We start from the raw sequence: 25,258 nt of genomic DNA on the forward strand, positions 1-25,258 counted from the left end.
AAAGCAGTGATCCTGCCCATTCCCACAGATGCAGGAGAGCTCAGCAGGCAGGAGCTCTCATACCTGTTAAATTATTACAGTGTTTCTTAGCACTCTTAGCTCAGGCTCCAGGAACCACAGGCAGTCCCTTCCCTCTTGCTCTCTACTTAGAAACCTGAAGTCACTGCTCGGGCTAAGGGATAATGAAATTGTCATTGGGTTGAGTATTCTGAGTGAAAAAGGTTTTAATCAGAGATAATGCTCTCAAAAACAGAGGACTATGTCTCAAAAGCATTACACCCTTAACAAATTTCCTGGCAGCTGTTTGTCTGACCGAAAAAGAGAAGCTGCATGGAAAAGATACAGAAAGCAAATGACATTTTTAACTGTGTGATGATCCCTTCTTTCCCTCAAGCATCCTGAAATAAAAGACATAAATGCTGAGCACTTGGAGGCTCCAACAGCATCCAGTGCTTGTGCTTTTAATGATGACTGCACAAGAACATCTGCCCTAAAATCTAGCCAGCAGTGTTGGTGGACAAGAAAAGTACCCACAGTAATTAGGAACTCTAGGAAGAAGCAGGCAGACTAATTAACTTTTCTCAATGGTTCCCATTTAGCATATCTTAGGGATTTAAAATTAAAGATGTGTATAATTCAGGCTGTTTTCAAGATTGAGATGTTTAAAACTTGTTGATTAGTTTTAGCTGCACAATTAAATCTTTCTCTTAGTTGAAGTCAGAAGGGCTAAAATTGTTCAGGCCAAGAAAACAAGCTTCTGCAGTAGGATGTTGGAACCCTGACAGGATCAGCCTGTGATCCCCACGCTGCAACTCAGCAAGAGGCTGAGAGCTGCCCTGTCCAACCCGATCTCTTTCATGGCTTTGGCGGTTCCAAGCTCAAGAGAAATGGTAGCTGGAGCACTAATACCAATTTCAAGGCTGGCAGTGGCAATTCTGTGCAAATATCTTAGGAACCTCCCTAGTCCTTCTGCATGGGGAAAAAACCCACCTCAAAAACTAATCAAGGTTTTGCCAGAACAAGGGATTTTGGCTGTTAGTGATCATCTATTTGTGCAACCTTTGAGCAGTGACAACAAAATGAGGGTCCAGCACCGACTGTGTGAGTGCACAGAGCAGCCCACAAGACTGTGCCTCTTTCTCCGGTGGCTGCTATGGATGCAAGGGCCTGGGTCAGGCTGCAAGATGCACCAGCCAATGCCTGGATGCAATAAAAATCACCATCACAACTGCCCAGCCTTCAGCAGTATTTGTCTACAGACTTCCTTCAGTGACACCTGTAGCACACACAACAGCCCTTAATCCTGCTCTGCAATATAAACAAAAACACAATTGGTTAACAGCTGCCTTTTATTATTTTTTAAAATATGTTTCAAACCCATATAGCTTATTTCAGAGTCTCTGTAATTTGGAAATGAAGGGCTGCTGCTGCAATGTATTATCTGCCCATAGATTCAGTTAGCACTTTTAAAGCACAGAACAGAAATAATGCACAAGGAGTCAGTAATTGGTATCATTAACACTTCCTGTTTGTCTCTGGCTTAAATCTGAAAATCATCTAAAAGATGCTTTTGTTTAAGAGTACTTATGCTACAAAGCTGAAAGTCCAAAACCTTCCACAGCTCTACACCTGTCACTTCACTTTCCCTCTTATCCTTTTCCTTTCCCATCTGCCATAGACTACCTTTCTGCTTGAGCCAACCAGGAAGCTGCAGGTGCCCCTCTGCAGCACAAGAACATTGGATTTACATTATATAAAGGCTCAAAGGAAAGACTTAATCATAATTTACATGTAACTATTTAACTAATTCATCTAACACTTTAACTAACTCACAGAACATTCCCGCATCTAAAAGGGTACTGACTGTAACATCTATTGCCAGCCTGGTACCCAATTACTTAGCAGTGCTTAGTCTACAACACTACACAGAACAGGAAACCAGATGAACTGGGGAAAACCTCAAAGACTCAGTCAGCCTATTTCCCTCTCTCTGGTAGAAGCCAATGTTTTCAGAAAAATGGGAGAAAGGGGTCTCGTCCTTCAGCACACCTGTCCAGCCATCAACAGTTTATGGACTTTCTGACAGAAGCTTGCCTTCATATCTCTGTGGTGGACAGCCTTTGCCAGACCTTTCTCCCATGCACTATTCCATCCTTGTTAAATGTGTGTTTGATCTTGGTCTTCAAAACGTCTTGTGATGATGATATCTCCATTCAATTATATCCTGTCCAGAGAAGTGTGTCTTAAAGCTGGTTAGTGCTGATGCTCTGATCCTCTGGTTACATTACAAATGGTGAATAGTTACTCTCCATCATATAACAGTGCTGCTTACATATATCTCTCATACAGTTTTCTTTTTTTTTTTTGCAGAGATTTTAATTATTTGGATGGTGGATTTTACCTTAAATTAAGCGGTCAATCTGATAAAACCTGGGACTAGCCTGGTTCCTGTCTGCATCACAGTCCAGACAGCAGCTTGTACAGGATAAAGATGGGTTTCCTTTGGTTAAACTACTAATTTGTAACCCATATTATCTTGTTGCAGTGATACATGATGCAAAACCTGCAGCTTCCTGGAATCCATAGGAGAGGCAGACCATGGAAAGCAGAAGTAGGAAACACTGGGCAGCAAATGACACAATTCTGCTTTTCTCTTTTCTCAAGTCAAGTGAAAAAAGTCACACAAAACTTTTCTCATAAAGTAAAATAAGCAGCAAAAACAAATACTCAAATCATGTGTGTTTTCTTGACTCAATACATACATGAAATAAAATCTTAAAAAATTAATATTTATCATCACTCCATATTTTATTTAAATGCTTATTCTTAGTGAAATATTCACAATTCTGTTATTCTGTATTCTAATTTCATCAAAATAGATCTTGTTTATATAAATGAACACATCTCAGTATCTTTTTTCTTCAACAAAAAAGCTAATCTACTGAGAGAAACTACTTCTGCAATGCATTCTAGCTATGAAGAAGCCCCAAAACATACACCTAGGATCAATGCCTTTAATGTCAGACACCCAAAGCACTGTGATCTCCAGATGTTACCAGAATATAGGATGGTCCAGCGCCTTGGTGTACATAACAGCTCCCTTTGAACTAACTTTCTGATCCTATAAAATATGTATAGAAGTTCCAAGTTATGTTAATCCCTAAGGGCCCCAGAAGTGAAAAAGGAAATTATGTATACTGCAAGGTTGATCCAAATGGCATGAAAAATATACTCAGAGAGTAAAAAATGGAAGGATCTTTAGACTGGGGCATCATATGGGTCTGAGACTATTTTCTATTTTCATTATAGACCAAAGCAATGGAGTAGAGTCTTCCTTCACTATGAGATGGCACAAATCAGGGACATATGGCAGGGGCACTGAGAGCATGATGAGAATTGGTTAAGTGATGTTCACCAATGAGATACTTGAAAAGACAACTCAGGATAATGATCAAGAGGTGCAAGCATTAACTACTACACCAAGGAAAAAATCAACTTCACATAAAAACCTGCTGCAATTGGAAATAAATAACCATGTCTTTTGGTTCACAGTTAAAAGAAATGAGAGTTAAAGCTCTTAAATTGTAGCAGGAATAGGGTAGATAGGAGAAAAACCTTAAGCACTAAGAATAGCACTGGGACAGGCCATCTGGTCTATAATGTTTCCATTACAGTAAGTCTTCAAGTTCAGCTTAAACAAATGTGAAAGAAATGACAGGGACATTGGCAAAACCATGCTGGAATCAAGAATACTTAGAGGTTCTGTAAAAACCTCCTTGCCAGCTCTGTGGTTCTTTGAAATCTCATCTGTTTGTGTGGCTTTCTGAAATAGCTGCTGAACAGACTGGAGATCCTCTTTTTCTGGCAATTGGCTTGACCCATGGCTCCAGCCAAGTTTGGCCTGTGAGTCAGAGGGAAATTCAGGATCACCACTCCAAGTGAACCCTGCAAAGAGCAAGTAGGCACCAGATTTCTGGAGTAACCTTGTTCTATTTCATGAACAAGAGCCTTACATCAGAAAAATGTCCCACTCCAAAATATTTCACATGAACTGCAATTCATATGTGTGTGGAAAACAGTGCTAAAAGTTATTACTCTAAGAGTTACTCATTTAAGGAATGTAAGGCAAAAAAAAATCTTGAAAATCACTTCTGTGACTTCACCAGTGATAGCTTTGTTTTTTGTTTCTTCACATAGCTCTGACCAGAGATGGACAACGGAGCACTTTCCTTTCTCAGCCATCAACTCCCATCAACTCCCATTGTGCTTTGGTTGTTGTTGCCATGGGCTTAGATTTGGGGGGAAACAGGCAGGCAATCAAGACAACCCTTGTTTAGGTAAAACCACCCTGCTTTAGAATTCTTCATAATAATCTTTGTCCTCAGAGAATTTAACTTTTTCTGTCTCCTATCTCTAATTAACAACTCTAAGTTGTTTTCAGTATTTTTCATGAGGTGAGGTGCTTGTGCACATCCCTAGAGGAATTTGGGATAGCTGTAAAATGCCAGTGCTCTAAACTCCCATGTCTTGCTTGTAGGACAGAGTATCAACCCATTGAGAAACCAAGCTGCTCAGCTTCTTTCTCCTCCACAATGCCACATTAATGGTTTTCAACTGCTTCCAATTTTAAATCCATAATCATTTTCTAACACACGGACTATCCCAACTGACAACAAGTGGATAATCAAGTCCACTGACAACAAACTTGTGCTCCTAGCAGGAGATGGGGTTGTACATTTTTAGGAGTAATCCACAATCTCTCAGGAGTCTGGAGAGTAGAGTCTGAAAATTCCTAGCTTTCTTTACTTCAGCTTTCTTTAAAAAAACCAGCAACAACTACAAAAATTCTTTTTTCTCAGAAGGTCATAGCTTGTGTTTAACATAATTGATAAACTGAACTGCAAAAGGAGAAGTGCCTATTTTTTTTGGTTGATTTCCAAGGCCCCACATGGCAATTGAGACAGAGCTCTGTCATGGGCACTGAAAACAGCTGAGAGCTGTGAATAGATTCACCCTGAGGTATAGTATATCTTAATTAGGTTTCCTGCCTCTTTGGATGGGGAATTCCAATAAACTGCTTCTCTTATTGAGATTCATGCTTTGTTCTTGCAGAGAGATTTGTTTATGTGCCCCTAAAATACATATATAGGAAGGTTATGCGTCCACCTAGGCTGCTTCTTTCTTTACACACTACAACATTTGCTCAGGTGAAGCTCTTATGCTAAACAGCTGCAAGGTCTGATGAATCCAGCTGAAGATGGAGCAGCTTAATTAGGAAGGTAATGATGACTCCTTCCTCTTTATTGCACCTTATAGACAGAAGGGAACTCACAAGCAGCCCTTGGGTAACTGTTATCATTAGGGAAACTGAGGAACTATAAAGTGTTCAGTGATTATGGCAGATGTTGTCAGAGACAGAACAGTAACCCTGTACCTTCTCTCCTATGCAGCCCATGATCCTTTCCTGAGGATTTGCCAATACAAAATACAAATGTATATTCAGTTTCTTTCATACTTAAGTATTTTTCTCTGGTCTGCATTGACCATGTCTGAATTGACTGAAATTGTTACATTAAAACATATATAATATCACTGGAAAGGGATTTATGGGAAAAATAAATTGGTATTCAGTGAATTCTGCTCTTCAGAAATTCAATTGCACTGTAGGCCCAACCTGTAGAATGACTTTTGAAGACAAACACTTAGAAAGGTTCCAATTCTGTGGTTTATAAACGTGAACAATGTCCTGGAAAGGCTGCCACTGGAATAATTTTGAACTTGCTCTTTTGAAGAAGATGTCTTTATAAATTATTTCTGAGTTTTGTACTAGTTCAGTTTGGACTACTATCAAAAGCATTCTTCAAAGGCCTCAGACATTTACACCTATAATGTCCCCTGCAAATGAAAGTGTGTGGTGTTTGCTGCTTCAGGAAGGAACAAGTTTTCTGATTAATATCTAAAACTCTGTCACTAAAAGTATTCAGATCCTGAATCAAAATCATACTTGGTTCAAATCTCCAGTGTGCCTTGAACAGTCAGCTGAGATGTTTCTACAGCCTCCTTTCCATGTAAAACTTGTGGAACTTTGGGGAGAAAACTGCTGTTGAAGTGCTATATTATTTGCTATATTAGCCATAATGAGCAATGAAAGAATACTAAGGAAGTAATTTCTGTAGCTTAAAATTAAAAACTCAGGTCTCTGCATGGCAGCAGAATTGGAAAGACAGGGGAAGAGGTACTGCTCATGGTATAGGAAAATTAAGTCAGGGATTACTTAGCCAAATAGGGCAAATAAAAATCAGTGTTGCTGGATGCATTGCTTGGGGGAGCTGACCAATGCCACTGGGGAGTTGCTGTCTATCATACAGGAAAAGTTGTGGCAATTAGGAAAAGACCCCAATGATTGAAAAAAGGCAAATGTTATTCCTGTTGTAAAATCTAAAGCAGCAGGATTCAGAAGCATGTCTAGAGGCAGCCACTAAGTTGATTGGAGGGATGGAGCACCTCTCCTACAAGGAAAGACTGAAAGACTGGGATTGTTCAGCCTGGAAAAGAGGAACCTTTGGGTGATATAATTGTGGCCTTACAGTACCTGAAGGTAGCCTACAAGAAAGATGGAGTGGTACTTTCTACTAGAGCATGTAGTGACAGGACAAGGGGGAACAGATTCAAACTGAAAAAGAGTAAGTTTAGACTAGATGTTAGGAAGAAATTCTTTACTGTGAGGTCGTGAGGCACTGGCAGAGGCTGCCAAAGAAGTTGTGAATGTCCCCATCCCTGGAAGTGTTCAAGAGCTCTGAGCAACCTGACGTAGTGAGAAGTGTCCCTGACCACAGTGCAAGGGTTGAAACTCGATGATCTTTAAGGTCCCTTTCAACACAAACCATTCTATAATCCTGTGATGATTCTATGAACTATAAACTAGAAAAACTCAGTCCCCAGGAAAATTATGGACTGGAGGAATGGAATAAAAGTGGATGGAAAACAGCCTGGATGGCTGGGCCCTAAGGGTCACCATCAACAGTTTGAGGTGGCTGGTTATGAGCAGTGTGATGCCCAGGGGTCCCTGTCAGGTCAGCACCTTTGCATCCTCAGCAATGATCCATATGACAGGGGTGGCCTCTGTCTTCCTAAAATCTGTGAAAGGAGCAGCTCTGTATGCTGGAAGGCAGAGCTGCTGTTCAGAGAGCTCAAAATCCAGAAGTGGCCTGACATGGACTTCAGAAAACTCATCAAAGACAAAACCAAACCTGTATTAACCCACGGCCACAGAAATGGTGGGAGGTGCACCTCCCACCATTTAGACTCCCACAGGAACTGCTGTGCAAGGGGCACCATCAAAACCTTGTGGCAATGAGGTAATGTAGGGGCCTCTTTGGAAACAGGGCGGCCAACAGGTCCAAGGAAGTGATATTTTCTAAATATTACACTATTTGTGACTCCAGAGCAAGAAAGGTGTGAACAAATTGGCCAGAGGAGACATAATCATGCTGGCTGATCAGCCTGTACTTATAATTCTTTATCAATCCAATATAGCAATTACATCAGCTGTGCTCTGCTCTAGTTTTAAACTTGACTCCAAACCAACAGAAACACTAAATAGTTGAGGAAGAAGGAAGCCCTGAAGAATCCTGTCAGAAACGCTCATCATATGACTTCATATAGGAAAGCACTTGGAGAGCTGCAAGCCAGATCTTAATATATTTCACCTCCGTCCCTCCCAACCAGAGTAGTATACATGGGGTCTTCCTGGAATGCTACTGAATGCTTTATTTTTTTTCAGCTTTTAATACTGATGCCATTACAATTTGTTTTCCAGGAATGAAATCTATGAATACACAGATATTTCTGCTGTTGTTACTAACAACCATTCTAGGTCATTATATGTTTGGTGAGAAATCTCACAACATTTCCATACCATCAATGTGTCTTATTTTTCATACAGTAAAATTTCTAAAGCTAAAAAATAAATAAAATGTGGAGATTATTTTACTTCCTCACTTATTTCCATTGGCAAACATCTCCAAATTCCTTACAGAACTCTGACTAAATTATTTTTTTATTATTATGTTTTCTTTCTGTTTACTTAATTATTTGCATAAGCTTCACTGAAGCCAAGGACAGTTCTAGGAATAAGGCTTGACTAACTTGTACTTCCGAAATGCCTATTTAACATGTTAACACTGAGCTCTGTGTGCTAATGTAGAACACTTGTTTTTTAGGATCAACAAATGGCAAATACTTCCATCTGAAAAACAGTATTCCCACCCACAGAAACAGAATTCAGCTTTCCTAAGCAGCAAACAATAGAGAATTAAGATGTCTCTCAGAGACACAGCCAGAATAAAAACAACCACACCCCACATCCGAATGAGATCCTCGGCTGGATACTTTCAGTGTTTCTTTTCCGAGATAAAGAATATTCTGATACTAAAAAGGTGAGCTGGAGAAGCAAATTTATTGAAATTTTTTGAGATGTTTAGGAATTGTATATGCTTCCAGGAAGCACCTATTTATTAAAAGGGTCGCTTATGACAATCAATCTTACGTAAGTTTTTGAAGAATAAGCATCTAAAAGGAAAGAAGAAATATAAACTTAGTGATATTCAAAGGAAGAAGAGTGACAAAATAAGAGAAAGAAGTCCACCAGCCAAAAAGTGCAAGAACCATTACAATTTATGATTTTACTTTAAACAGCCCAATTTAAACTTTCATTACTAGATTAATGAGCTTATATAATATTAGCACTGGGTTGAAAGCACTGGAATAGTTTTACTTCTAGGATCCTAAAAGACTGTCAGAATGTCAGTGTTTGAAACTAATTTATTGTAATATTAGTACAAGATTATTTTAAAGCTGTTTTGCCTCAGTTTATTAAAAAACAAATTTTAAGAGCCACGGAATACCAGCTACTTCACCCATGTGCTGTAATTCTTTACTTGTGACCACCAAGAAAACTTTGGCAAATAAAAATGCATCACAAATACCAAAAAGAATACCTAGAAATAAAATAAGAAATCAGCAATGTGTTTACAAGTTCAGCATTTTGCAAATATTTTTGGTTTCACAGTTCAAATTTCCTCTGGGATCGGCAAGTTAATGATAGTTCTATTTTTGTAACCGTAATTAGGATTATCTAAATGTTTTATAAATGAAACACAAGAGTTTATGATATTAAAAAATCTACTCTGAAATGGGTGAGGCTTACATAAGAAAGAAGCATTTCATTATGAAAATGCTTGTAATATTTACTGGCAAATTCACAGACATTTTAAGGCCAGAAAAGGCCACTACCATCACACCTTCTGAGTAACACATGGCAGAGAATTTCATCTTCTATCTACTGCATCAAGTCCATCCCTCCTGCATGAATTACCCCGAACTTTTTGAAGGACACCTAAGTCATCTTTTGCGCGTTCAAAATGACAGAGAATTCACCAAGTCTGCAACGTTCTTCTAGAGCTCGCTAACGTTATTGGAAGAAGGTGTTTGCTTTCATCCACTTTGACTTTGTTTAGACTCAAACAGCCTGAATTGCTAATGAGAAATATAATACAAAAGCCCTCTTAAAACTACCAGGAAAATTTGCATTCAGGCACTGTGCCTCATTGCCCAAATCCATCCCTCTCTCCAACAGTATTATCCCAGATGCATTTTTGCATGGTCTGTGTCTAGTCTATGTGAAACAAAAATACTCTTGCAAATCTGATGCTTCCTGTTAATGATTAGAAGTAGACAATACTCCATTGTGCCAAAACAAGACTAAACCAAGCAAAGGCGGAAGGAATTGTATGTAAAGTATTGTCAAATTTGTCTGGAAGTCTAAGAGCTCAACTTATAAGAACATGTCAGAAGTTACAGACTATTCCTTTCATTAAATTATTATTCTCAAAGACTTTATTAAAAACAGAGAAGGTCATATGAAAGGCTAATATGACTGAGATACTATATTAAACTATGTGCCTTTTAAGGAATTGACCTTCGTAAAAAGTTGCAACATATTAAATTTATTTAATTACTCCAGAGTAATTTCTAATTTCAAAAGCCCATTTTATTGGAACAATGATAAATTAGAGAATAGATGAATTATTTTACAGATTAATACACACAGTTCTTTCTGCAATCAAGATTTTAAATGGGTCTAATAGCCTTAGCACTAACAGTAGGTTCCTAAAGTGCCAAGCAATTATAATTGCTCTCTTAGCATACTGGTTTAATTTAATACCACCCAAGTTGCAAATGATTTGGCTTTTCCAGTGGAACACACTCATTCACCACGATGATAAATATGAATTTATGAATGATAAAATAAGATATTCAAAAGGAAAAGAGTGCCCCAGAAAAAGCAATACCATATTGCTAAGTATGAGACAACAGTTCTGGTATATCTCAGACTTACTGAGATCAAGACTGAGGCAAGACATGCATGTACACTATAAGTCCTTTAGCCCTCATTTCCACATGCAAACAGTAGTTTGTGTTGGCGCTGTGCTCAACAGATGTCCAGAGCAGCGGGAACTCAGCAAATATAAAAATGTAGCAGCTACGGAGTACCTAAAATTACCTAGGTATTTATAACAGTGTCCCTAAAGTTTAGTTCTGTGAGTAGTGTTCAGGAGTTTTGTCCGGCTTTTTGCTTTTTGCAAGTGAGGAGACATTTGCCTTGAGTTTGTCGCTTTGTCAAATACCTGGGGCCCTACATGTGATTTCCTGTGCTAAAATCTCAAATTGCAAGTGACACAAATGCTACCTAGTCAAGTGAAGAAGTTTGATGCTTCCTGTTCAGAGATTTTTTTTCCTCCCTTCTCTCATCTTGTAGGAAGGTTTTGTCAAGTGCAACACCCTGTACCCCTGCGGCATCAAATCCAAGGCTTTTCAGCATTGGCTTATGAAGCCCTAGACTGTACATCTGATATTTCTTCTGGGTTTACTCTTTTGGGAATAAAGAGAAGCTCAAAACTGGATCCAAAGAGCCTGCCCGAGCCTGTGGGCAGTACAAAACAGGTAATCTGACAGGCAGCATTTCAAGCACCACAGTGGAGAATCACTTCCAAACAGTGACACAGCCAAGAATGAACAGAGATTATTCACTCATAATTTGGGAAAGAGAGTTTGCTCACTTCCTCATGTCCAGCTGGCAACCTCAAGTCCAGGAGTTTTCCTGCTATGCTCTTTTCTCAGACATGTCCCTGGCTGACACTGAGCAGAGGAGCAGGCTTGGCACCAGCGTGGCAGCAGGCTTGCACCTGAGTCTGGTGCTACAGGGATGATGGGGACAGGGCTAAGAGAGGGCAGCATGCTCCAGAAAAGGGGTAGATTTAACCTCTTACATAATACAAAAAGAAATAATCCGAGTCAAAATCCGGTGTCTCAGGCCAAAATACAGCATATTTTAGATAAAGGTAATAAAAAAGCACTAAGAATATGTAAAAATGAGAGAAATTATATATTATAGCCTTTGTTTGCCACATCTGAATGACTAATAGCAATGAATTTTTGATTTCTGAAGAAACATTAAAATTAAATGGACTACTGGTTTATTAATTTCTGGAAGAACAATTCTTCCTTTTATGCAGTGTAACAAAAAATCAAGTCACTGTGGAGACAGAGAAACACAAACAAACATCCAGGTTCAAAGTGATAGTGTAAAAGGAGCTTCACCTTTAGGCCACTGGTTGATTTTTAAAAGAGGAATTGAAACATGCCTTTGGGGAGTTGTTTGATGTCCTGGGTCAGCTTGATCTCAAATACAGCTTAGTTCCTAAGAGACAAATGTTCCCATTGTAAGCACTGCAGCAACAGATAAACTCCCTGACAAGCAGAAAGGAGCATCCTTGAACCAGTTTTCCTGGAAATAATGTGTCACAACAGCCACTCCTCTGCAAAAACACAAAAACTCCTCTTTTCATCTCCCCAAACACCTAAAGCTGAACTAATGTTTACTGGATTCCATAATACAAATAAAACCACTTCATCTCCCCCTTCTCAAATTCTTGCAGGGAAAGCTGATCCAGACCCAGGGCTGTTACCTTAGGAACTGCTCTAAATCACATTCTAAGCATTTTGGTCATCATCAAGTATCTGCAATCATCAGGTGCTTCACTTTTTCAACAAGAATATCCCAGCACTGATTTAGCAGGGCTTGCTTAATAATTTTTAACCCTTTCAGACACTGAGGAAACCTGTTGTGAAAAGGTATGCTAACAAACCAAATAAATAAAGCAAATCAACCTATCTTCCCACTTATATCTGCAAATTCTAGCCAAACTCAATTGGGATTTAGTGTTGCAAAGGAACAGCTTTATGTGCCATTATCTGGATACATCCCTAACCTAATTAAAAAAAAAAAATTATTGAACCCTTTAAAAGAAAGATGAGGAAGATAATTGCTTAATTATTAAATAAGCAGTCCTAGAATCAATGGTCCCCTCAAACTGTAAAACCACATCATAAAATACAACACCACAACCCCCCCCCCTTTTACTCTGATTTATGCTTAATGAAAAGGCAAAAGAAATGTTATACAAATATTTTCAGTAGCTGAAAACTGGGTATCAGTGCAAAACCACAACTACAGACATTCCTCACTGCTGGGCTGAACTGTTCTCAAAACAATCCAATGTAAAGGCCACTGACAAATATTTCTGACATTCTGCAGTCACAAAGAATTAGAGTGCTGTGTTTGGTGCAGATCACATTGCTTGTGCTTTAGAGGTATTATTTAGGCTTCAGTCTATGGTTTGCTAAGGACTCTGAACTCATGGCCTCTCTCATCCTAAAATCTCAGAATAATCACTGCTGTTTAGTAGCATTTCATTGCATGTCCATCAAAAATGCTCAAAATAGCAGAGATTAAGAAGCTACAGTCTCTTTGTCTATCTCAGCTATGAACAGTTCTGAAAAACACATTTAGTGTCGCTCTCTGTGGATCTTTCAGACCAAAAGATGTAGGAGGAGAAAAATATTAAGAGCATCTACTAAGGTGAATCCTGGAATCTAGTTCACACTGAAAAGGGGAAAACTCAGAAGAAATTATGTCAGAAACCATTCTTACTGTTCAAGAAGTACACCATATTTTCTCTCCCTGTTGCAGAAACAAAGCCACCAAGTATATTTTCAGGAAAATATTTAAATAAAACTGATGAAGTGTCAACACTTGACTGCTTGTTTAAATTGAACATAATTATAAAAGCTGTTACAGAGTGTTCAATTTGTTTCGATGTTATTATATATCATAAAGACTCATTCAAGCAGGGAGAATAGTGCGGACAAGGCATGAAGATTAGAAGATGTCTTAGACTTCTCCCTGGAACAGCATGAAATATAATCTAAAGCAGCCAAAATTCTTTTAGTGGAGCTAATTTCTTTTCACTGGAGCTTTATGAAGAAAAGAATCAGTGTTCCTTTATGCTGCAAGAACACTTTGCTATTTGCTTAACAGGAAGTTAAATGAACCAAAGCTATAGACAGAAAAAAAAAAAAATCCACCATCAATTAATGTGACAAATTCTTAATAGGAAAACAAATCAGATTTATTTAAAAACTGAGGTCTTGGTTCTGGCGTATTTGTGTTTTCCCAAGGGTGAGCTTATATTCCCAAGATTTATATTTTTCATAGCTTATGCTTTCTGAGGAGTACATATGTCCATGGGAGAGGGCTTTTTCCTGCATTGCTCCTGCTGAGTAGCCCAAAGACTAATCAAGAGGACCATGGCAAGCTGTAGCTGCTTACGCTCCAGGTGCACCACAGCTGATGAGAAGTGGTGTGCAAGAGCTCGATACCCACTGCCATCACAAGCACCACTCACATTATCAACTGAGATAAGGCATTTGAATGTTAAATTTTTCTCTCTTCTTCCATAATCTGTCACATTCAGATGGGAAGCACAAGGCAAGTTCCCAGGGACCTCCTGGAATGATCCCAGCACTTTACCTAGGATACCCTTTTGATACCCTTGTATTTTCTAAAAATAGGCTGAGTAGTGAGTTCTTATATTCCACCTAAAACACAGATATGTTGGTCTGAAATTCTGGACCAGACATCTTTACACAGGCACTTCCAGGCTGTGGAGGATGATGCATGACCACAGCCGCTCAGTAGTGCTTACAGTCTCCAATCAACTCAGCACACCATTGTCACAGCTGCATGCCATGGTACTGAACCAATTCCACTTCACCCAGAGAGCAGGACAGAAGCTGAATTCCTAACTGTTTAATAATATCCATTCATCCATACTTCTTGCGCAGTATCGATATTTTGCCTTCAAAATTAGACATCCATACATTTATCGAAGCAGTCAACTTTATGGTATCTCTGTGCACTCTGAGTGAGAAGCAAGGGGTTCTGACCATAATTAAGAATAATATATTCTGTGATTCACTCTCTTCCACAAGGTAAAAAACAGCAGTTAATTAAATATTAAAAGATTCTAAGCATATAGTAGCAAGTAGTAAAACTAGCATGAGAAATGTGCCTGCCTATGTCAGCCATAAAATACAGGAGAAAACCTTAAAATTTAAAACTGATCATAACTTTTTTAATACCACTGTTATGAAACTTTCTACTATTATTCAAATGGAAATTCACTCAGGCTGGCCTCTGGTTGGGATTCTTGTGCTCTGAAAGTCTCTGTGCTAGTGTGGGGGTCTCCTGCATGGAGGTGCTGCCAGTGGTGGATCTCTCTCACAGCTTACAAGATTCTTTGCCAACAAGCTGCTCCTCATTTGAAGACAGATAAAATCCTCAAAATAAAACCCTAAAATACTTCAAACTTTTCAGAATTCTACCCCTTTATCACACCCTAATGACTAATAGCTTTTTAAATGTCACATCTCAAAAACATTGTTTCTCCAGCATATAAAACAGAGAGAAAAAGCCCTGAATTTCAAAGTAAAACTAATAATAATTAAAAAAATTTTTCTTCTCTATTGGAGAATTCCCCTCTGCCTTGGTTTACTATTTATAAACCACCAGTCTGGGATTAATTATTATAAATCCTTAAAGCCGAAAAGAAGATTTTAGGCATTTTATTCTACGTATAATCTATACCATTATTAAACTGCAGCTCAAATGCACTTTATGTCCTATTTCTGTTGGTCACCTTTTAACATTTATGTTTTTTACCTATAGTAAATTTTACTCCCTGGGAGAAAGAATTTCTTAGTACTCTGAAAGGACAGGACCACCCATCTGGCGTGGCAGGGCTGAGTGGGAGCAGTGTCCCCTGCCAGGCTCCAGGGACACTCACCAGGCACCCCATCCCTCATCCAGTAAGCGATGTCTGTTCCATCTGCAGGGTCGAAAACATCCGTAACATTGATGGGCTGCAGCAGAGTCATGATCTCTTTCACAACGTCCCGGGCTTCAGCACTGCCAGAAAAACCCAGTCCAGATGGCTGGAAGGTGCCCTCATCAGACTCCATAACGATATCAAAGTTGGAGATATTTTCCTAAACACGTAAGAAATGAAGGTATTATGCTGTGGTTGTTATTTTAGCTGGCATCATATACTGGATTCTAGGTGTCATTGTGAGCATACCACAACAAATTTGTTGACCAAATTTGGGAATCGCAGACCAACATGACTGGTCTGCCATTCCCAAATACTTGCTTTCAGACTTCTGAAGTGCCACCTAGAAAGGTAAGACATCACCATCGTATTGCAGTTTTCATTTGCAGCTCTCCCTTTCTTCTCAGAGTTGAGACTCTGAAATTCTGTTGCAGTGGAGAGGGTATAAAGTCCTTTGGCTTTGAAATTGGAGGCATCCAAGGCCTTCATAGACTGTGAGGAACAGTCTATTTAAAAGCCAGCTGGTGCCTGTTCAGAAACACATTATTTTCAATATAGCATATAGTCAATTCTGATATGGATTGGAGGATTGAAATGTCAAGGTTTTCTCCCAGACCTGAAGGAATAATATCTATTTTAAGGAAAAATTGTGTTTCCAAGGTAAATACTCCCAAGAAACATGAAAGGTAAGATTTTGTGTACAAGTAGCATAATAACATTTGCTTTTAGTGAGTACTTGGAAGAATCTTTTAAGCTAAAAGAACAAATATTAGCAATTTATTTGCCTACTATATTTGCTTCGATTGCTCAGTTACAAAGATCTAATTGGAATAAATACATAATGATTTTACACGAATTAAGATCTCATTAAAAAAATGGGATCTGGAGAGGCACATAACTTTGAAAAAAGAGTTTATGGTCATGTCAGGCAGAAAAAAAGCTATACTTCAGACCTTGAATGTGACTAAGAGAACCTACTGCAGGTTTTACTCCTTTGCCCAGATTTTATGACTGCCATGGGTTATTTATTACAAGAAAATCATTACAAGGGATATGTGATAGCAGCAACTAACAGATCCATGTCACTACCAGCATATATAAGACTACAATTCAGTAAACAATTCTTTAACATTTTTCTGTATATAAACCAAAATATGTACTACAGGTAGCTGTGAATAATTCACATAAGTTTTCAGATGTCCTTTATAGAATTTGCAAAGAACTGTTTAACACTTTCCCAAAACTTTTTTCTTTTGAATGAAACAATTCTAACAGAGCAGAGCTATTTACTTTTAACTTGGAAATATATCCAGTAGTTAAAAAAAAAATAATATAAAATCTTTTCATGATAAAGAAACTGCAGATGTTATAATACCTTAAGATAACCAATTTATCTACCCATTTAACTACTGGAAATCAATGTGCAAATAACCAATCTTGTCACCTCATTGGCAATCACCATTTTTAGACAGTGAAAAATATCTTCAGTTTGTGAGAATTAAATGTAAATAATTAGGCTACATATGGTGTCTAGGCCTATCATCAAATGCTGTCCTGAGGTTATGAGCGTCAACATGAATCATGACTCACAGACTGTCTGAGTATAGTGGGAGAGAAGCAGGCCAAGAAAAGCACACTGCAGGCTAAAATGGACCAGTGATGTGTCTCCAATGCCACAGATATAATTAAAAAAATGTCTCAAAATGTAAATCTTCTTTATCATAGGCCCAAGGAGGAAGACTTTATAAAGACAACACACATTTCAGTGTGCCTCTGAATTGCCAGTGAAAGCTAACTTAAGTATAGTGAGCCCTACATAAATATGATGCTGTGGAACTCAACTCTTTGGTTGAGTTTCCAAAGCGGGACTTCTGTCTGTTTTTAGAGCAGCTGCAATGAGGAAAGCAATAAGGCCAGGGGAAGGGCAGTGAAGTAAGAAGAAGAGTGAGCATGGGAACAACATGGACACCTAAAAGAAATTTCTCTTTTAACTCAAAACAACAGAATCCCTAAGTTCAAGAACTTCATAAACGGCTACGATTGCAGAATTGCCATGCTCTTCAGTTGTGTTTTCTCACATAAATGTTTGCATGTGTTTCTAATATGAAACTGAGTAAACAAACCACCCACAATACATTACACCATATTATTTATCTGTAAGAAAGCTATTCAGTTCTGAGAACGTGCTGGAAAGGCATAAAAACAGGACACCCTAGGGAGAGAAATGGACTTCACTGGGGAACAAAAAAGAAACAGGTCACGGCTACTTGAAATACCATGTGTCCTTGAGAAAGCTTTTTCCATATTTGCTCCACTAGAAGATAGGATTACTTATAAAACTACCCACCATCAAATTTGAAAGTTGCAGTCTTAAAAAAAGATAGATTGGTTTCCCTGTTCCCATTTTTGTACATCTACGTTGGCATTTCTACTTACACAGAGAGAAACACATGCTGGAAAACTTGCTTAAAATAACTGTTAAAAATAGTGAAGATGCTTTGTCATCATTTGCCACCTATGATGCAAGAATAACTGCCACTAGTAAAGTGAGGTGAGACCATACCTTCCCCTTCACTAATTCAAAGGAACAAACAAACCAGAAAGATTTAAAAAAATAATTGCTGGCTCAGCTGCTTCCTTCAGTCATTCTCCTAGTGAATGTACCATCTAAATAAGCATTTTAAACTCAGCAGGTAATTTTTTTTCAGAAAGTAATTTCATCTGCTGCATCTTGATACTGTGCCACTTCTCTTGGTATGTACCAGAAAATTAAAACTTCTCTGTGTAACCTGCTCCCTAATTCTCTGAACATCAAAAGAGACTTTTATCCTTTGCCTTCTTACAACTCTGTTGCAGAGGAGGTCATCTGTCTTTATTATGTCATCTTTAGCTCTTCAATTGAATTTTTAAATGAAACATTATAATAAATACTGCATGGGAAAATTGGCTTTCTATAGCTTGCTATTCTCATTGAATACACAATTAGGCACAATCCTTACCAATACTTCTCTTTTTTTAATTTTTTATTTTAATTAATTTTATTTCTGTTTTCTCTATAAACAATCTATTTTTTTGGTTTTCTAAGCAGAACTAAAAATAAAAGTACTTGTCATCTCTAAGGCAAAAACCTGATAAAATGAAATCACAGAATCACAGAAAGGACAAGGTTGGAGGGGAGCACAGTGGACGGTCTGCTCCAACCTCCCTGCTCAAGCAGGGCCATCCCAGAGCACATGGCACAGCATTGTGTCCAGATGGTTCTCGAATATCTCCAGTGAAGGAGACTCCACAGCCTCTTGGCAATCTGTTCCACTACACCTGCACAAGGAAAGAAGTTCCTCCCCACGTTCAGGTGGAGTTTCCTGTGCATCAGTTTCTGTCCATTGCCTCTTGTCCTATTGCTTGGTACCACTAAGAGCCTGGCTCCATCTTCTTGACACCCTCCCTTGAGAGACTGATAGACATTGATGAGATCCTCTCCTAGTTGTCTTCTCACCTTATCTTTTTCACCCTCTGTGTCCTCCAGGAGCTCCACATCTCTCTTGTACTGTGGATCCCAGAACTGGGTGCTGCATTCCAGCTGTAGCCTCACCAGGTCTGCATAGAAGGGCAGGATCACCTCCCTCAACCTGCTGCCAGTGCTCATCCTAGAGCACCCCAGGATACCTTTGGCCTTCTTAGAGCACACTGCTAGCTCTTGGACAGCTTGGTGTCTACTGGGTCCCTCAGGTCCCTTTCCACGAAGCTGTTTTCCAGCAGGTTGGTTCCCAGCCTGTACTGGTACATAGGGTTATTCCTCCTCAGGTGTAGGACCCTGCATTCACCTCTGTTGTTTCAGAATTTTCTTCTCTGCCCATCTCTCCAGCCTGCCAAGGTCATTCTGAAGGGCTGCTCAGCACTCTGGGGTATCGGCCGCTCCTCCCAGCTTTGTGTTGTTGGGAACTTGCTGAGGAGGCCTCTGCCCCTTCATCCAAGTTACTGGTGAAAAGCTAAACAATACTGGGACCAGTACTGATCCTTGGGGGACACCACCAGTGACAAGCCTCCAACCAGACCCTGTGCCACTGATTACTGTCCCACCCTCTGAGGTCTGTCATTTAGCCTGTAATTATAGTAAACTCCTTCCATTAAGAAAACAAACCCTTGTAATATATACAACTGGTACTTCTTTCTTCTAGGCTAGCCACTGGCAATCCCAAGCAGGTATACCTTACTAACTACCTAAGTAGTTACTTATTCAGTCAAAATCTCAATTGTTAATTCTTACCAGATGTTAAGCTAGACTGCAACATCTCATGACTAATCCATTGAGTCACAGATGGCAATCCCTCTTACTCAGCTTAAGCAGGGACATACCTGAAAGTTTAATGCAGGGAACAGCTATCCTAAGAGCCTTCAGTACTTTGGGGCTGTTTAAAATAGAGTATTACTTGTCCAACAGCTCATTTACGGGTTTTCTTTTTTGTTCCACTGAGAAGAATCACCACTTTACAGGAAAAATACCAAAGTCTGTAAGGACAAAGCACTTGACTAATGGTTCATTTGTTCCAGTGATAAAGGACATCAGTTAATCTGACACTGTGTTTTCAGCTTTCTGTTATTGATTTACGCTTAACTTTAAGAAACAACACTTGTATTCCAGTATTTGTTCCAGAGCAGTCGGGAAACAAATACAGCAGGGCAACCATGTTGTAGAACTCACAGGGAAGTGGTGGTCATCCCACTTGCAGTAATAAAAAAAGGTTTAAATCAGCATCCAGATTTTTTAGGCTGGCAACTTAGACTACAGGAAAGACAAGAAAAAACACTGGAAGCACCTAAGTACATGTGACAGCTAGAAAAGAAAAAAAAAAAAGCAAAATAAATAACATCCTCTAAGTATTCAATAATATATAAACATGATGTAGTATAATTTTGAGTTGCTGTTTAGTATGAAGATAATTTAATGAAGCAAAACAGGATAAATTGAAACTAGAGAAAAAACACCACAGCAGCTGTTAGGAAGCAGAGATGCACCAGCATCAAGGCACAATAAACACCAGCCACAAGCGTGATCATATCATTTACACTCTTTTTGAATGAAGACAGGGAAAATTGGGAACACTGTCAGTTATTCATGTTTGTAAATTATCCCATTATTATATGGGAGAAAGCTGATGTAAAGTTGAAGATTTAGAAGCACTATTTTTCCTAGATGACAAGGTATGAAAAAGACTCACCCTTTTATTACAAGATAAAATAGTCTTCTGTCACATTTTATGGGAAAGCAGTACGTAAAAAAGTCTACAGGTTCAGGGGTTTGTTCTGTAGGACAAGTTCTGGCCTCTGAGAAGCCAATGATAAAAATCCCAGTAACTTCAACAGCCCTGGAGCAATTTGGTCGTGTACTTATTAGCACTTCACTCAGTAAAAACATGTTACTGCCACGTTCTGCCTTGTACAATACCACAACTGTTTCCTCTATGATGACTTGCCAGCACTCACAGAGATGACCATTCAGTATTGTAAGTTATTGTAAGTTCCCTGGGATGATAGACAAGAGAAAGCAGAGAGCGCTGAACTTGGCAGCAGGCTAAGTAAGGTATACCTGAAATCTTGTGTTGGGTGATTTTTTTTCTTTGACAAATGGGCCTATCAAAGATAAGTTCTCTTCCTGGAAAACGTTCCATAACTTTAGGCCTTTTACTGCTCAAATGCAAAGGTATCAAAACAATGTCTATGGCTCTGAATGACCACCCCAACACTGTCCTCCTTTGACAGGATTTATGTCTTCACTAGAAAAATAGTCAGCAATGCTAAAATTAAAAATTGTGGTTGACATCTTTCAAACAAAGATGATGTTACTCCTTCAGGAAGCTAATGAGTATTTCTGCAACTTTCAACAAAAGATAAGTGAAAATAAATTTGCAGCACCTTAGAAATTATCACAGCACATACATAATTTTCTATATCTTTCACAGCTGCAGGGAGTTTTGATAGGAGGAAGCCAACTTTCTTACAACTGAACATCCCAATGGACCAAAGACCTGTGGATGGGTGAATCTGCCTGAAGCATGCACTTGAAGCAGCAATCCTCAGAAGATTCTCTATCAGAATCCCTACCAGATTCAATGGGCAGCTCTGCTGAGAGAAAGAGAAGATGCACAGAGGACAAAGATTGCAAGATGCACACAGAAGATTTGCTTGAGAGAAAAAGAAAGATTCACAGAGAAAAGTTTTTCTAACACTAGACACGTAAGAATCTTATCTACATGGAAGGAAGACTAGATATCCAGAAGACACACTGTCATGACTGATTTGGGGTCTTCCATCCTTCAGGCAGTGTAAGGAATAAACTTGGGTTTGTGTTTTAGCAAAATCTGTATTTCTCTGCAGCTTTCACAAGAAAGCTTATTCCTAAATACCAGGGAATTAGAAATTCCCATGGACCTAGAACTGGTGTAAAAGATAATTTTGTCATTATATTATCTATACTGTGCTGAATACAATCAGTAGTGCTACTGCCTGTTGTGAGACTGCAGAACACAATGTGATTACTTTCTTTCTGTAGTTTTGCAGATGGACATCTCACTCTTTCTGCATTTCTTTCTCCTTGCAATGAAAGGAATCAACAGGACATCAGTGACCTAAAAAAGCAGCAGTAATTTTATGTAATTTTTGATTATAGACAGTATTGCCTGAGGAAAGTCAAAAGGCTAACGGTCAACACATTTTCCTGGCATAAAAGAATCCCCAATAAAGTCCTTTATGTGTTTGATTCAATTCATGTCTTACATTTCACCAGAATACTTGGTACCTCAGGATATAAAGTGTTCTGAAAACTATGGTTTTAAGGAGACAATATTTTCTGGAGAAGAATCCTTTCACTTGAAAGTGACAAGATTTTTTTTTTAATATTTGCTTCTTAGAGAAAGCAACTCATTAGCAAATCACAGTAGAAATCTTGTGTGATCATCAACAAAGTGTACTTAAACTAGCACGAAATAAATGCCAGCATTTCAGAAAGTCCTGTTTTCATGCAGACACAGTTCCAGCAAAATATTAGATCTTGGTAATAGATACAAAAAAGAAACCATAGTAAACACTAGTGATTGATTTTTTAAAATGTAGTTAAACCTTTACTAAAAAGTTAAAATACTGTATGGTGTTTGCACCAGAAATTGAGGTAAGTACTGTAAGTATCAATATAAGAATACCAACATGCAGAAATATGAAATATCGAGAATGCCTTCTGTAATGGGGTTTGAATTGAATTAATAACATATTAATGCCTCCAGTGATCACAACCAAGTTACTAAAGTAAATTTGAATGTGGCCTAGGATCTCTTAGTCTTCTCATTATGAAATATATTTGCTTTCCCAAAAGATTGTATGCAATACTTCTATTCCAAAATAAATATTATCAGTCATTCATACCCTTAATTCAGCTGGGTAAATAACTGTAACCTTGTTTCATGGTACACAGACCTTGCACAGAATCTAGTCCAAAGCAATGAAAAGGAGGACAGACACTTCATTACATATATTTCTTTCTCCTTTCACAAAGACAGCATAAGAGTAAACACACAAAAAACAACACACTTCACCCTGGCTGAGGGCACTCAGGTATCATTGGTAAAGGTTGTAGCAGAATCTGTACTGAAGAGTTGCACCATGAGGCCTTCTAGAATTATGTTACTCTAGTTTTCAATTTGACTTCTGTGAGAAAGTAGCGTTGCAATGTTTCATGATTCTGAAGCTATTTACTGTATTGTCTGTACAGAAGAGCCCTACTCAGGAACTGGGTCACACAACACTAACCACCGGAAGAAGACTTCAGATGCAGTGTCAAACTCCAAGCCCTGCAGTCTGATTTGAACTTAGATACTTTAATTTCACTGCTCTTTATCAAGATAAGAATCTTTAACGCTAAGGAAAATCAACTCTTTTTCTAGTCTGAAATTAAATCTAATTATTGGCTGAGAGCTAAAAGCAGTGAGCACTTCAACAGGTATCTCCTTTGGAAGCAAAGGTGCTGGTAATTCCCCCAAGAGGCTTCTAACTCATGATCAAGACTGAGCAGGTGCTCTGTGATGTCCTGGTGGGTGGCAGGTACCCTTGCACCAATGGAAGCACTAAAAGTGCTGGAATATACAGGGCTTTCAGCTCTTGGAAATGGCTTAGAAAAATCATGCAAAGAAAACAATGGACGAGGACCATGTGATGCTCTCCAGAAAAATATTTGACAAACCAAAAGCATGGTTGTGTGGGTAATGGATGTGTCTGAGCTTCACCTGACTGCAGTTGGACAAATATGCTTTTCCTAAGCACATATTTACTGGATGCTATCAGAAACAGGAGACAGCACTACGCTAGTCTAAAGCACTAGAGGTTTTGATCAACAAATATGGCTCTTACATTCTCATAAAGCTCTGTACAGCTAATATACCCCATCACTAGCTTTAATAATCAGAATTTATAATACTGGGATCTAGAGAAAAACTTGAGTGTTATAAATAAGGCTATTACATGGGGATATGTGTTAATTATTGGCACCATAGTAAAACCACAATGATGCTATCTCAATTATTTCTGCAGTAACTTATCCACTTTCTAGCAGTGACAACCTACAATGATGGATGAGGAAGAAGGACCTGAACTTAAATTGAAAGATATAATAAATAAGTGACAAAAAAAAAAGGAATCTGTACTTGTCCAGTACTATATTGTCTTCATTTCTTCTCCCTTGCCACATTTCCACTGACATGAGGAGGCAATTTACTATGCCAAGGAAATCCATGTCTGCCTGTGCTGAATTACTGCATTCATATTTCTACTTGTTTGTATCGAACTAAACTCGTAAGTCCAGCGATGTAGATGAGTCATACAGGCTGTCTTTTATTTTACAAGGCATCTTTAAATACCACTCTTATTTAACTTGTATTCATTACCATCAGCAAGCAATGTGTGTGCCATACTATCTTAATTGCCAGAAATTTGAGCAAGTAAATCATTAAAAGGTTAAGTTATTTTTCATGCTAAATTTAATGTACAGTATTAATCAACTTTATTTCATTATTATGAGTAATGCAACATCCTATAGTCAAATCGATTTATAATTATGCCAGATCACATGGCAGAGGGGAAACAAGAACAACAAACAACAGACGGATGTCATTTCTGCCTAAATTCTCCATGTAAATTACAAACTGTTAAGTCAGACAGGGCTTTCTTTGCAGAGCACAACATCCAGATGGAATCTCACCAGCAGAGCAAGAACTGAGACACATCTTTGTCTCAACATTCTAAAAGCAAAGTAACCAAATATCTTGCATGCAACACCCAGCCTGCTTTATATTTCCCTATTTGATCCTTAGGTCTGCTTTTTGGTATTATTTCTGAATAGAAATCTTTGAGACAACAGTGAAACAAAGCCATCGTGGCAAAAGATGAATAAACATGAGACAATTTCATGCGTTGCTGACATCATCACCATAGGATGGATCTTATTGTCCAACATGGACAGCTACAGAGGTAAATCTTCAGATACATTTCTGGTAAGTGGTGTGTACAGACCATCCTTCCACCTCCCCCAAAATGCAGTTCTGTACATAAGAAGTATCTCTTTCATGTGCTACTTATTCCAGAATATTTCTAATCCAGCTGAATATCAGAGTACCAGTGGTAAATCCAGAATCCTTAACATACTAAACTGCAACCTGTCACCTCCTTGAAGCTAAAAAAGCAAGCTCTTGGGTGCCTCTTCCAAAATAAATAACAAAGCTGAGTTATCCCTGTAATTTGGAGATACAAGGAGGTACAACATTATACATGGGTAGTTAAATATACTTCTTGGCAATATGAAACTAGTTAGTGGGAAATATTTGATTGTTCATCAATTAGTCAGAAAACTCTAACTGCTCTAAACCTATCTCTGATAACTCTATTCCAGATGCAAGTTGACCTAATTTGGTTCATCACAGTGAATT

General features: G+C 38.5%; 1 protein-coding gene across 1 annotated transcript in view; it reads right to left on the minus strand.

Moving 5' to 3' along the window:
* CPQ (carboxypeptidase Q) overlaps positions 1 to 25,258 on the minus strand; it is a 127,558-nt gene that overhangs the window by 13,116 nt on the left and 89,184 nt on the right. Inside the window, exon 7 of the mRNA XM_059479498.1 lies at positions 15,249 to 15,450. Within this exon, the coding sequence (XP_059335481.1) occupies positions 15,249 to 15,450 (202 nt within the window). The remainder of the gene's footprint in view (positions 1 to 15,248; positions 15,451 to 25,258) is intronic.

This window comes from Ammospiza nelsoni, chromosome 1 (genome assembly GCF_027579445.1).
Source record: "Ammospiza nelsoni isolate bAmmNel1 chromosome 1, bAmmNel1.pri, whole genome shotgun sequence".
Taxonomy (NCBI): domain Eukaryota; kingdom Metazoa; phylum Chordata; class Aves; order Passeriformes; family Passerellidae; genus Ammospiza; species Ammospiza nelsoni.